General features: G+C 41.2%; 1 protein-coding gene across 1 annotated transcript in view; it reads left to right on the top strand.

Moving 5' to 3' along the window:
* si:dkey-178k16.1 (band 4.1-like protein 1) overlaps positions 1-14,632 on the top strand; it is a 41,385-nt gene that overhangs the window by 8,205 nt on the left and 18,548 nt on the right. Inside the window, exons 2-5 of the mRNA XM_061272257.1 lie at positions 7,359-7,447; positions 7,637-7,786; positions 13,267-13,371; positions 14,251-14,293. Of these exons, the coding sequence (XP_061128241.1) occupies positions 7,376-7,447; positions 7,637-7,786; positions 13,267-13,371; positions 14,251-14,293 (370 nt within the window). The 5' untranslated portion in view covers positions 7,359-7,375. The remainder of the gene's footprint in view (positions 1-7,358; positions 7,448-7,636; positions 7,787-13,266; positions 13,372-14,250; positions 14,294-14,632) is intronic.

Here is a 14,632-nt window from a genome sequence, read left to right as displayed (position 1 = left end):
GTTTGTAAACTGCCGAAAGTACATTTCCCTTTATTCCCTCTCATGACCTCATTTATGAGGTCATCACCCGTTACTCTAGCAAGCAGCGACCAGCATGCTGTCGGTCCTTTCTTCCCGCCTGGGCCAGTCGGCCCCCTGGCGCTGTGTTGTTGGGGATGAAAGTACAACATGCATCACCAAACATTCCGCACACACCATGTTCCTTAGCCAATAGCATGTCCAACGCAATTCTATTTTGGAACGACATCAATGCCAATTGTTCATGGACCGCTGTAAATGATACATTTTTATTGGGGGTGATCCATAGGAAAATGCTTTTGAATCCCGAGGACACTTGATTAACGAATTCATACTTATCTGGCACACCTATGGCGTCAATATATGTTGGATCGTTGTCGCTCAACCATGGGGGCAAAACGTCTCTTTTGGCTCACTTCAGGAGCCCCGCCAGTGGGGACTCCATGTTCCAATTGAGATTCTGTGTTTCAATGGGGACAACCACTACAGGCATTATAGTGGTTATGAGGCACAAAAGACACGAGGGCACAGATACCCTATGCATCCTTTGGCAAGCCATGCTATAATTTGTTGTCACCACACCACAACCAGTTGTCACTGGTCTTCCTCTGCTCCTTCCATCACTGCTAGTTGAATTCTGGCATGTCCTGTTAAAGCTTAAAAACAAGTGGATTTGGAAAAAATTTTTGGATATCAAAATTACAAATTGAAACCTACTCACCCATTTGTATTTTACAACCTACTCACCCAATTCTATCTTACCACATACTCACCCATTTCTATTTTACCACTCCCCCTTTTGACACATTCACCCAATGTGTCATTATGTATCAAAAGGAACCTGCTAAGCATCCCCTCTCATCACCACACTCATTGTAGCCAGGCCTGCGGAACCTCTAGCTCGTCCACCACACGCTCGGCAACACAAACAAAAATCATCGCACTCCTGTCAGTGAGCTTATAGCCCTGCTGATAGCGGACATTTGTACACACAAAAACATACATCAAGTATCAAAATAAAAACAGTCATAAAATGAATCCTGGCGCCCGCGGATCATGTCCTGAAAACCATGTCATCAACAAGTTCATCATAAAAACCAAAAGGGCAAAGGTTAACATATTCATGTAAATTCAATACAAATTTTCCACGAACGCAATTGACAACCTGCAAGAACGAAAACAAGTTACGCAAGCAGCGCGCAATCCGCTCCTTGGCTGGTGGCTGTTGCTGCTGCTGCAAAAAAATTAAGTCACACAGAAAAACAAAGCAGAGCGTGCACTTGTCGCAAGCAAGCTCAAGCGTCAAACATTTGGTCACTGTCCACCTAGTCCGTCACCCCGTCGGGTGAGCTCAAAGTTGTCACACGTCAAATCGTCCAAAGTCTTAACGTTCAATACCAGTTCTGTCTTGTCTAACCATATTACTGAAATGGGCCTTCTCCATCGCACTGTTTTGTTGTCGATGGTGCCCCTGAGTAATCCTAAACCCATATTTAGTCCAAAATTAGTCCTGATCAATTGTGCTTTTTCAAATCTGTAGTATCTTTATATTTTTCAGGTGAGAGGAATGTTATCCTCTGCTGTGATCACATCACCCCAACTTTGAATCATGTCAACCATTCACAATACACAAACACCACACCACAAGCACAGACTTGACATTCATACACCATTACAAACAAACTGTCATTCCACAACACACACATAAAAACATACAATATTAAATTGTAAAAAACAACCGTCCCTACGCAAAATTTTCTCCTCAATTAAAATTTCCCTTTTTTATTTTAAATCCAAAGTTAATATCTAATTGTCTGGTTTCCTGTCCTCTCATCGTTTGCCAATATGCATAATGCTGGAACATGATTTAACTCCCCATTTAGTTTGCTCACATCTCACACTTAGACTATTTGACACTTTGTGACGAGCTGTAATATTTCCACATTCCCATATTTCTTCCACTAAACAGTTCCATTTGGCTTTCAGTTTAAATTCATCCCTCCAAATAACTACCTCTGGCAAAGAACCAACAATTTATAGAGCACTCCCTTTTTTACTGTTACCTTGTTCCCTCAGTCATCTTCTCACAAGCATAACTGACCCTCCTAAAAAATAATGATACCAAAAATAATGTTTAAAAACAATATACACAGCTTCCTCCTGCCACTTACGCTATCACCTTGAAGATTATCGTTCTCATTTTTGTTGATGCTAATTCTTAAAATTAAATGCTTACTTTTGATAATGGAGTCACGCTATATCACAAAGTTTGAAAACCTTCCACGCTCCCCCTTTCTACCTATCAAAACCAATTAGGAATATTTTTGCTGTCATGATCATCATTGTGGCCCTCACACTTATTGTTCCTGTACTTTAAATTGTCAATTTTTGTACATTTGAAGCCCTTTGAGACTTGCTTGTGGGCTATATAAATAAACTTGCCTTGCCTTGACTTTATCATTATTCAACTTCTTCTGCATTCTTCTGCCTCTTTTTCATTTATTCATTTTTTAACTTAACTACTTCTACGAATTCATCTGATTCACCTCATTCCACTTTTAACACATTCCAAATATTCATGCCAAATATTCTAAATATTTACGATTTTTGAGAAATTTATACATTTTAAGCCAATATTTCACCATTCATTCTTCATGGCACATTCAATATTTCTCATTTTCTTCTACATAATTCCTCCAATTAACCTTCTTTCACTTTCCAATTCACCTTCTCTCACTTTCTAGCTTGAAATTTCACATTTTCACTTTCAACATTGCAGTAACATTTTGCAACATTCCCTTTTTCCCTTCTAATTTCTAATTATTCTTTCACTGACTCAACCCTTTTCAATTTCTTTTAACTATTCATCTTATGCCTACCTATTCCAAAACTTCCCACTTGTGAAAAATTTCAAATTTTCAACTTTAAAATTCACGCCCAATTTTACAAAATTCTTTCGGTATTTTCATCGATTTTCTGACCAATTCAACACATTCTAATTTTAAACATAATCTTGTAGCATTCCCCGAATTTGTATTCAGCCTCTTCGCCTTCACACACAATTTCTCCAAAAATTACAAATTCTAATTATTATTGTGAATCCTCCGTGACCCTCGTAAGGACAAGCCGCACCAGTAATGGATGGATGGATGGATGGATGGATTGTTAACCCTAACCATAAATGCCTATCATAAAGTGTCATTTAAATCAATTGTCGCAATTGATGTATAATTAAATTCTGTCGTTTTGATAAATTTAATTTCTATCGATCAATATCCACTTTGCAAAGTTTCTGATCACGCTGTCGTATGATTTGTTATTATTAGTGCATCTTCGCTGTCCATATCTATGTATTTTGTTGTTATCCCCGTTTCAGTGTCAATAAGCAGCCTTATTATTCCCTCTTTTATCAAAACTCCTCAGATATGTCCGCCCCAGCACCCAAACACACTTCCATCCCTTTTGTCCCACACTCCACCAACTTTGTAATGCTTCAGCAGTCTTTAGCAATGTGTCCAGTTTGACTTCATGTGACTCATGCAAGTCTTTAGCAGCCTCTCCTCTTAAATTCTCATGATGATGATTCAGGGCTGGATCGTCCGCCACTCTCAAATGCGTCCATCTTGTCTTTGTTCTTTCAGTCCATTTTCTTTTCTGATCTGCAACTGTGTGTATTCCACCAACTGTATGGTTCTTGTCCTGTGAAAAGCTGTGCTTGCCCCCTTCAAGCATGATAGCAGTTTCTGTTGTTCTCAAAGGTGTCTCATGATCAGGGACAGTCCTCTGTTGATTTTGAGACAGCCAGTGGAGTAAGAGGACTCAGTTCAGGAATCGTGCCACGCACTAGGGAAGAACACACTGGGACACAAATTTAACAAAACTATCTTTGTGTTATCAATCTTCCTGTGTAGTATTTGTTTCTTACACCCCAAATCTTCCTATTAACATTTTGTATCCTATCAGTTGCGCACACTCATCATCTTACTATCAAGCCGCCCTTATCAAATGCTTTTTTTCTTCTGAGCAATCCATCCACCCTACCCATTAACACGGCTAAAATCCTCGTTCCAGTGTTTATCATCAAATAAAGTTCCGAAATCTTTTGTAATAAACTGTAATATAATTTAACAATTCACAACATATGCGGTGAATGTTATTGTTCAATCTATAGGTCATACAGCGCCTGTGTTCCAACTATGACATTCCTCCTTGATTTACCATCTCATAAATTATTGTTGTCAGCAGCGCTAAATGGCTCGAAAGTGAATGCCTTATCGCCCAATTTAAAACACATGCCACATTTGAGCTAGTATTTATTCATTTATTTATTTGCCATCCTCATGTTAGCTGCCATATGTCAAAATTAAAATGTAATTTTGCTTTCGATTTTAAGTCTTTCAAAACTGCTATATCCTTACTGCACCGAAATAAACTGTTAAATATATCTTTAAAAACAACCAAAACAATCTATGCTCCTGCACAGACTCTTAAAAGTGGCACCCAAATGCCAGATTACAAATCAAACCTCCTCCTTCACTCTCACATTTTTTGATAAAACAATCTACTTATCTAAACACTGTCATCACCAACTAAATTAATGGCCTGCAAATACAATGTTGTTGCTGTGGTCCCTCAAAACATGTGACTAAAATTTGGATAATTATTAACCCCCATCAATTGAGCAATTATCTCATCACTATTTACAAGTTAGCCCCCCTCTCTTCTCTCACTTCTCCTCAACATTGTATCAATGTTGACGTCACAATCTGGCCAGGCCCGCATGTCCTGCTGGCCCCCACCCTTGCCGGTATGAGCCGAACGGGCCCCCTCCTTCTTGAACATTCTCTGATCCATCCCATCTTCCTCCTCACACGCCCGCAACCACACATGTACACATAAACGCACACACAGCGAGCGCGCACACAACCGCACATACACACACGCATCCGCACGGCACGCACGCCAATACACAAAGTGCTCGCGCAGAGCTCAGACGAACGACGATAGACTGACACAAACTTTTACAGAGATTACGCACATACACAGAACACACAGACAAAGGGATTCGAATCCATCTCTCATGTAGCTCACAATTTGCACTTCCAGCATACATTCCTCTCAATCTCACTCCATTCATTCCTCTCATCACACACACACTCCCCCCAATTTGGTTGCACATTTTGGATATTTTAGCGGTCTGGTCTCTCACAGGAGGAACTGTTACCACCGGATACTTTTTGAGGAGGCCTCACTTCTCCTCGGGGATCTCACAAGCACCCCAGCTATTTGAATGCGATCGTCACCGCACCCTTGTCCGCCACGACGAAGCAAAACAGAGGAGTCCGCCCTCCCACCACGGAATTTAACTGTTTCTCAAAGAACAGAGGAGCCCGCCCTCCCACCACGGAATTTAACTGTTTCTAAAAGAACAGAGGAGCCCGCCCTCCCACCACGGAATTTAACTGTTTTTAAAAGCTTGCACACCTTATTTGATCTGAACGACAGTCTCCTCTTAAATTTCCTCTTTCAATTTGCAGAATTTCGACATATAGTAACAGGTATTCTGCTTACCTTATCATTGATGAGCTCAGGGTTTAGGAGACGTCGTACCAGCTCAACGTTGTGCGCTTATTCCTTATTCAAACGGTACGCCGACCGGGAGACAGCTGTCCCAGACTAACTGTCCGATGACTTGGACACAGACCACGAGTTTGTCAATTACCCTTCTCTTGACATCACGTCAGGGTCACCAAGAAACTGTTAGGATACGGATTTTAGCTATTGATCTGACTCCAAATTGTGATCAACACTTAACACAAAAATTGCTATGTTCTAATCCACACACTGGCGCACCTAACAATTTTGCGAGTTCGTTCTGTCAAAGAGAAGACCAGTAGATCAATCAGACCGAATTTACCAATTGTTTAATCTTGACAAAGCAAGCTAATACAGGCGCCTGGGTCTTTGGGTCCTTAACACAAAAACTCGTGTGCCTTCGTGACCAGAAAGACGACACATTCTTCCGGGTTGCCCAGTTTTAAAGAAACACAATATGAATATTCAAACATGCAAAAGATTGTGTGGTGATTGGTCGATGGTCTGTGGTCATCTCCTCCTCGTTTGGGTTTTCCCCTGCTCAGCACAGGTGTCTGGACCACAAAGACGAGTTGTTTTTCGCGTTCCCATCGGCCTTGAGATATGCTCCCTTTCCGGACCTCCTGTTCCACAATACTTTGAAGAAAACAAATTCATGTAGCCTGCACATTCCTTTCCACTTATTAAGCAACCACACTACTACTAGAAATTATATTGATATGGTTATATGTGTCTAACGGAGCCTTAATCAAATGTGTTTGTAAACTGCCGAAAGTACATTTCCCTTTACTTACCATCAACGTCCCTGGGATGTTTACAAAAAAATCTTGAAGAAATGGTTTATTGCTTGTGTTGACTGTTAGCACTAGGACTGACTGCAATGCAAGTGCACCAATAAACTGAAAACAAACAAACAATAAATCCCACTTGAAGAAAATGCAGTACATTTGCATAGAATTGCCAAGCTTTGGTAACAATATAATATTCCTACTTGGTCGAGTAATTTAAACTCAAAGACTAAAAGAAGTTCAAAAGAATAATTCCAGTGTTATCTTGGCCAAGTTCAGCTGACATAAAGTAAATGTTAACGCTCTGATCCTGTGCTCTCTTTTGATAGCAATGTCACTGTTTTAGCTCGAGTAATTTGCCCCTCTTTGCCATGACGCCTAGTCTGAATTTCAGCTCTTTTATTTGGAGAACGAGCAAAGATAGGGTTGGACCAGAGCGCAGTGGTCACCTTCACATGACAGGTCTCATCCGTCACCAGTATATTGCGCTATTGCTTTTATGTCCATCTCTCCACCTTGCTGTCAGACTCTTCATAACCCCTTTTACTTGTGTTCTATCATTTCTCTTCATAACCTCCCCCCGCATCATCAGATCACTACCCCTTCCTGCCTCCTCCCCTCTACGTATCTACGTAGGTTGCCTGCTGCGAGCCTCGCCTGCTGATAGAATCTACGTTTATATCTGCTTGAGAAGACAGGATGCAGGAGCTCGCACCCTGCGCTCTTTCTCTATTTCAAGATCCTTTCCGTGCATGAAAAGCCGGCTGGATGCGAATGGCAGCTGAGACTAATACAGTATGCCAGCATGACTCAATTAATGTGAGGATAGTTACAGAGGGAGAGCGTTTTGTTCAATCAATCAGCCATATTGGATATTTAGGGCCAGTAATCATTCCAAGCACATTGTTCTTTTGAGCAAGCAAAATTAGAGCTGACTGTGTTTATATGTGCTCTTAGGTCTTCAATCTATTTCTATGACAACAGAGAAGGCTTTGGCAGAGGAAATGAAAAGTGCAATGGAGGGTGACTCCAGGCGAACCAATCAGGTGGGTGCACTGGGTAACTAACAGCAGCTCACTTTAGTCGGGTCTCTCAATCATTCCTCCTACCTAGACAAAGCATCTTTACATATTTCTGCAACGCTTTACCAATTGAACAATTAATCATGTGAAACAAGCAATTGCATCTGAATGAGGATGGTAGGACACAAGCACTTTTTGACTCTCTCTGTCCAGATTCCGGAGGATTATCGAGATGTGGATGAAAGCTCAGACAAGACACCCAGCAAGGCTTCCAAATCACCCCAGAAGAGCAACAAAAGGCCCAAGACAGTCCCTGTTAAAGTCAACTTGCTTGACGGCTCAGACTACGAGACCGCCGTTGAGGTACATTGCTCAATTCTGTGGTCCATTTGCATACTCACATGCTGAAGTGGGACAAGTGGAATTTTTAAGAGCTACACTCATTCACCCTGTCATTTACTACTGGCATCTGGGCCGTTAATTAAATCAATCAGAGTTGCCTACTGCAGAAGAGACCAGCAGTGACCAACTCAGCAGGCCAAAAGGACATCCTAATCCAACCCCAAATACATTTTTCTGACCTTTATTGGAACAAGACATTAAATTGATGAAAACCTCATACTAAGATGTAAAATCGCACACATTTTAAAAGTTCTAAACTCGTCTTAAGTTGAGTTCAGGTAACTCTGTTTTCATGCTTTCACCATTTACCAAGTTGTCTGAGACTTAGTTATTATTTTTTGTGTATGTGTTTAATGTTAGTTTTTTATTTTGCTGCATAAACGGAACCAATACAAGAACTTGTTTGTTGGTTGGTCGACATTTGTGACAATTGAATGAATTCAGCCTATGGGGAACGGAAATGTGATTGTGAATGTCTCCCATTGTTTTCTTTTGTTCCTCTTCTTTGTTACATTTGTTCGTCCAATTCACTGTTTTGTGCTATTGTGATGTCACAGATCTCACCATTCTGCGTGCACACCCGGTATCAGAAACCCATGTCAGAACACAAACAACAACTTCAAATCTTGGCCTCTTTTCTCTCTGGCCTACTATTTTCTCCACGATTTTCTGACTTAAATCGTCATTCAGCTGTAGTTTATGTTATTGTCATCTTTTTAGTTTGCAGCTCATTTTGCTCATGTCTATAAACTTATTAATCCTGCACCACTGCCAGACCAAAAACTGATATACTACATTATTCCATAATTTAATGAAAACTTCCATGTCACTCTGGTGATACTAGGTGAATTTCCACAAAGAACTGAATAGCGAAGTGACTGTACATGAACACTGACTGATATGGAATTTTCCAATACGAGTCAGCACGGGTTATAGCATTGAGGTGTCACAGAGGAATGTTTAATGGCCAGACTCCATGGATAGATGGTACAGATGATGAATGACTACCAAATGACTTTGGATAAATCAGTCAGCAGCTATTGGGAAAAATAAAATGAACTCATTAACAGAACAGCTTCAGGTCAGGTAACCCAACAGATTGGTTTTGAATGAATAGCAGCCACTTTTTGTACTGACTAAAAAAATGTTTCTTCAGCTAAAACAATGGAAACAACCTTGAGGTTTGCGGGTCAAAAGTTTCACAGTCCCATTGAGGCTTATTTTACATGTATACTTCGGCGTGAACACCCGCAAGAGTTACACAGACTCATTCTCAGAGGAATTTTGTTCAGTAATTGTTTTATCATCCTGTGAAAGTGCAGACCTATATTTTAATTAGGCTTTCATTTATAAAGTGTATAATGCTGCAGCAATTATAGCAATCTTAAAATGTGCAAAATGCTTCTGATTGCCGTCACACTGTGCAAGCAATTCTACTACATTTGAACAATCCTTGATTTGACTCAGCACGGCACATTGCACCTCAGAGAGACACTGTGTGTCGTGAAAAACTTAATGTGACTGAGTCAGGAAATACTACAGCTTTCACTGTGGGGGTGGGTGCTGCTCAGATCAACGACCGCGACTGCTCAGCAACTGTGCGGCTTGAGGTGACTTTCCAGGAAGATTGGTGGATGTTAATTGAGCATTCCACATTCCCGGTTGCCCGTAGATCATTCATTCTGAAGCTCTTTAACCCCTTTGGCCCATGCACTTGTTGAAGGGTCTATTACAGGGGTGGCCAACCAGTCAGAGACTAAGAGCCACATTTTTTACTGTGTCATCGCAAAGAGCCACATCATACACATGAGCACAGATGAACGTCCCCCCCCCACCCCACACACACACATGCACACTCACACACACACCTATGCTCAGCCAAATTTATTGTGTGACATTATCATGTCACACACCAAGATGATAATGACAAATGGACTCCTACAGTACTAAAACCACAGACCAAAGACCACATTTTCAACAATGAACATTGTGCGCATCGTCTCACACAGACAAACTCTCAGTTCAACAAATTCCACAAACAAAGACATACGTTTTTTCACTTACTATGTGTGGCGGGACAGACCATTCGTTTTAGTTTGTCGTTTTCAGGAGACAAGATTTCAATAACCTCACTGAGGCATTTTTTAACGAACTCCACTTCGTTGTATGGCTTTTTAGCCCGTGCAATGTTCCAAGCCAGTTGAAACAATACAAGCGAGACAGTCTCTGAGTGCTTCGTAATTTTTTTGAAAAACTGTACCTATTTTTCTGCCTGACTTTTCAAAGTGTCCAAACTTGTACTTGCGAAATTCAGTCCCTTTTGGAAGGTCCTTATCGATATTGGCATGAAGTGAGCTGAAGTGTCGCTGAACATTTGAAGCTTTTAAAGGCGCTAATGACGTCCGACATATCAGGAAGAATGGCTTGCCATTGCGTTCAACAAAAACCAACTTTAACTCTGTTAAAAATGTCCCGTGTTCATCGTCATATATTCGTTTAGCTGTGCATTTTTTCCTTGCCATTTTGAGAGCGGAATTGACACTCCACAAATGCGCTTGTCCCTCCTCCTTTGCGGGATTTGACCAAAATACCATATTGAACTCAAGCGAAGCAAATACGCACAAAAAATAAACACAAATGTTGATATGAATGTAAAAGAACCGCATGAAACCAGCCAAAGAGCCGCATGCGGCTCGCGAGCCGCGGGTTGGCCACCCCTGGTCTATTACGACAATGGCTGACCTTATCCCTGTCGACAACATTACTTGTAGACCTTGCCGTGACTGCCTTCCTCCATTAAACGGCGTAGCCAGCGAGGCAATTAAGCCAAAATGTAATCATGTTTTCCAATTTGGCCTCTCTTCCCGATGTTGTGAAAGAACCCTGAATGGACCATGTTACTTGTGCAGCAAGTGTGTGACGAGTGTGATTCTGCTGTCCTTGAAGCGTGCTTTTCGGCTGTTTAATGACATCGCAAGCTATGGAAAAAATTGAGCAGTTGAAAAGAAGAGCAATAACACAACAGTCTATAATGAATTGATCATGCTAGTGATGCAGCAGACCTAGCTAAGAACGGTTTGTGCATGCACACGTGACGTCCTGACAGTGCAGATCATGCAGGCTCACATTGGTGAGGGCCGTGGCTTCGGTCAGACTCCGGGAGGAAGGCATTTAGTGAGTCTATATTCCAACTGCCTACCTCATTCTTTAGTAAATAAAATCTTTATTTCTATCTAACCTCTATGCGTATTGTGTATCTGCGTTGTTTTACCTCATTACATTACATACATAATTCCTCCTTGTCCATCAGATCCACACACATCCATCCCTTCACGTCTCTTGGTCCACAGAATTTGCACTTTGACAGCAAATCCATACATTGCAATTGACAGATGATGTTTGACCAGGGAGAAAATCGAATGTGAGAGGGAGATAGGCGTAGGAAACGATAAAGAGAAGTGGGGGGAGGAGAGGCAGAGACATATGGTCGGTCGTGGGTGAGTCTAGTGTTTGGACACAATGATGAATGCTGTAAAATCCAAACTGTAATTTCAGCTATGAAGTGCATTGAGCAAGCAGTTTTGATGCGAAAAACTCAGAGAGCCTGACTTTGCCTACCATCAAGGTTTGGCTGGTAAACGAGATATTGATCAAGTCCCACAATTAAAGCTGGGATTCTATTCCCTTTTTGCTTGAGGCTTCCATAGGAACTCTCTTTTTTGTTAGTGTTTGTAAAGTGAACTGAATTTACAGAAATGCTAATGGCCATATTCTCACCTCTGCTACTTAACCGCACGTCAATGTGAATCAGTCTCACTGTTTTGGAAGTTCCTTCTATGTCTTCTGGATTTTGTGGCTAAACAGAATCAAATAGCAACAAAATTCAAAAATGTAAAAATCTTTGCTTCAGATCAGTTTAAATAAGATATTTATTAAATATATTTATAACAAATGAAAAAATGTGGAGAAAAATAAAGCCACTGTACTGACACAAGGTCACAAGGGATTAGCGTCTGCTCTGTTTATTATTTTACATTTGCATGTAATTACTGAACCAACGACAATAGTCATGTTAAAGGGGCATTGTTGATGCACTGCTGTTGTCACGGCGACCCTGTATCTTCCTAGCTTAGTGGTCTACAGCATCATCGTGGTGGACCAGCCAGGGCACACTTTACAGTATGTATGAGTACCATATTTTCCGCACCATAAGGCATTTCGGGTTAAAAAGTGCAAAGTCAATTGCAGGGTCTATTTTGTATTTAATCCACACATAAGGCACACAGCATTATAGTGCGCGTGTTTGCCATGACTTAAAGGCTTTTAAGTGTGCCTTATGGTGCGGAAAATACAGTACAGTAAGTTGTGTTCAATAATCAGCTGAAAGACATTTTCAAAATGGGGTTAAATATTTTTTTCCATCCATCCATCCATCCATCCATCCATCCATCCATCCATCCATCCATCCATCCATCCATCCATCCATCCATCCATCCATCCATCCATCCATCCATCCATCCATCCATCCATCCATCCATCCATCCTTTGGCAGTAGGAAGTAACCCCAGAACTTCCAGCCAATCCCAGGGCACACATGTACGTGCACATGCACACACGCACACGCACACGCACGCACGCACACACACACACACACACACACACACACACACACACACGCACACACACACACACACACACACACACACACGCACACACACACACACTGTCGGTCGCTGATGGTGTTGATAGTGTATTGCTCAAGCGCAATAAAGTCCAATTCCTCTTCATTACTGTTTTGAAAAAAAGGGCACATTGTTTGGCTTTCTTCTCGTGTTCACTGCTTTAGTCTTTTCTTACCAAAGAGAAAAGGATGGAGTGGGAGAGGGCACAAGGAACCTATTACGTCTGTTTCTATGGTAACAGCTGCTTTGGTTGCTTTGTCACCGTAGGAGCTGGACTGCCCAAGGAGATGTGTGTGTGCACATTGTGTATGTTTGTGTGCAATCAACAGTGTGCATGTTTTTTCCCCCAAAGGGCTGCATTAATAAAATGTGTGATCTGTTGTTTAGCTGGTGATGTGTTTTCCTTCGCCTGACGCTTGTTGGCACTCCCATTCAGCAGGGGGTAGTCATTACTTGGCATCTGTATGATGTTAAGCATTGGTTTTTACCCTTATGGGACATGAAACGTCAACGATGAATAATTTTTTTTATACAACATGCAGTACTATTGTTTAGTGCCTTGACAAATAAGCCTTCGACAACGTCAGGACTTCCTTATAGTTTTATGGATGTTAGGTGGTAAACATTCCGTAGTCTGTATGCCTCTTTTTTAGTTGTTGCTGGCATAAATTAAACATGTTTAGTCACTTACAACTGTTATTGTACATTTTTTTCATAACGATGTGTGTGTGTGTCCGCGTGTGTGTGTGTGTCTGATAGAAATTTTCCAAGGGCCAAACACTGCTGGATATGGTTTGTGGCCATCTGAACCTGTTGGAGAGGGACTACTTCGGTTTGACGTTCCACGACCCCGACAATACCAAGGTCTTGCCAACATATTAACACACCTTTGGAAATATTTGGGATGGCTTGTTCCGAGCACGGTTCCTTCACAGCCAATATGTAAAAATTATATAAGGGTGGAGCACTGGTTAGCATGTCTGCCTCACAGTTCAGAGGCGTAGGACTTGATTCCAGCTCCGGCCTTCCTATGTGGGGTTTGTATTTCCACCTCTTCACTAATCGCTACTCTGTGGATCTGAAATACATAATGACAAGACAAGTCCGTGGCACCTACTCTCCTGACCACATTTGCTTCACACACTAGTTAGACTGAAGGCGCATTTCAGAATGGAATGTGAACGCTTCCACAAAAGAAATTGGATTCTATCAAAAAAAAAATACAAATTGAGCATAAAGACCTGCTAGCCTAGTGTTTGAGGCAAATCATTGTGGCACATATGTAATGACACATCAAACAGCATGTAGTGCTTGATTTTGTACACCTATTTTGTGAGCGCAAAGATTGGAATGTGAATTGAGATGTTTACATGATTGATTATGCATGGGACATTCTATCAAATGAACCAGATGGAACCTTAATTCGAACAAGATCAATGCTACATTGATGTTGTCCAAACATGTTGGCTTCAGACTGAAAATAGGATTATACAGCATTTTTAAAAGAAGGTGCTTGAACTCGAAGGAGACTCATAAAAGCTGCTGGTGACATTAAACAGAACAAGCAGGATTTGGTTAACCTTCATCACACCCATATTGATGTTTCCTGTCATTTGTAAAGGCCAGTTTTTGCTTTTCAGCTATGCAAGACAGTCAGCAAGGAGCTCTTGAAATATAGCTGAGGGATTTTGCTGAGGTCAAATCTCACAAAAATGCATTGTCTCTTTTTTTCATCTTTATCAGCATTGGTTGGATCCGTCCAAGGAGATTAAAAAGCAAATTCGAAGTAAGTGCACAAGACAGAGACTATGCACACTCAGTATATTCTGTGTGTGCGTGTGTGTGTGTGTGTGTGTGTGTGTGTATGAGTGCACACGTGTGCATGTATGTATCCGATTAATGAACTAGACTACGTGCTTGCAGTTTGTCAATGAAATGATTTCTCAAAAATATCTGACCTCGACTTCATTATCAGACTGCCAAAGAAACAAAAGATTAGAAAGATGAGCGAGAACGGGGTTGGTTCATTTAAGAAAAGTTGAACAGAGGGCTAAATCATGCAAGGGGAAGGTTTTATCAAGTCGTGAAGTTCTGTTGAGTTTAAAGTAAGGGTGTAATAGTTTTC

This window comes from Syngnathus typhle, linkage group LG2, assembly GCF_033458585.1.
Source record: "Syngnathus typhle isolate RoL2023-S1 ecotype Sweden linkage group LG2, RoL_Styp_1.0, whole genome shotgun sequence".
In the NCBI taxonomy this organism is placed as follows: Eukaryota; Metazoa; Chordata; class Actinopteri; order Syngnathiformes; family Syngnathidae; genus Syngnathus; species Syngnathus typhle.
Note: the sequence above shows the minus strand (reverse complement) of the source record. Positions and strands in the feature narration are given on the sequence as shown.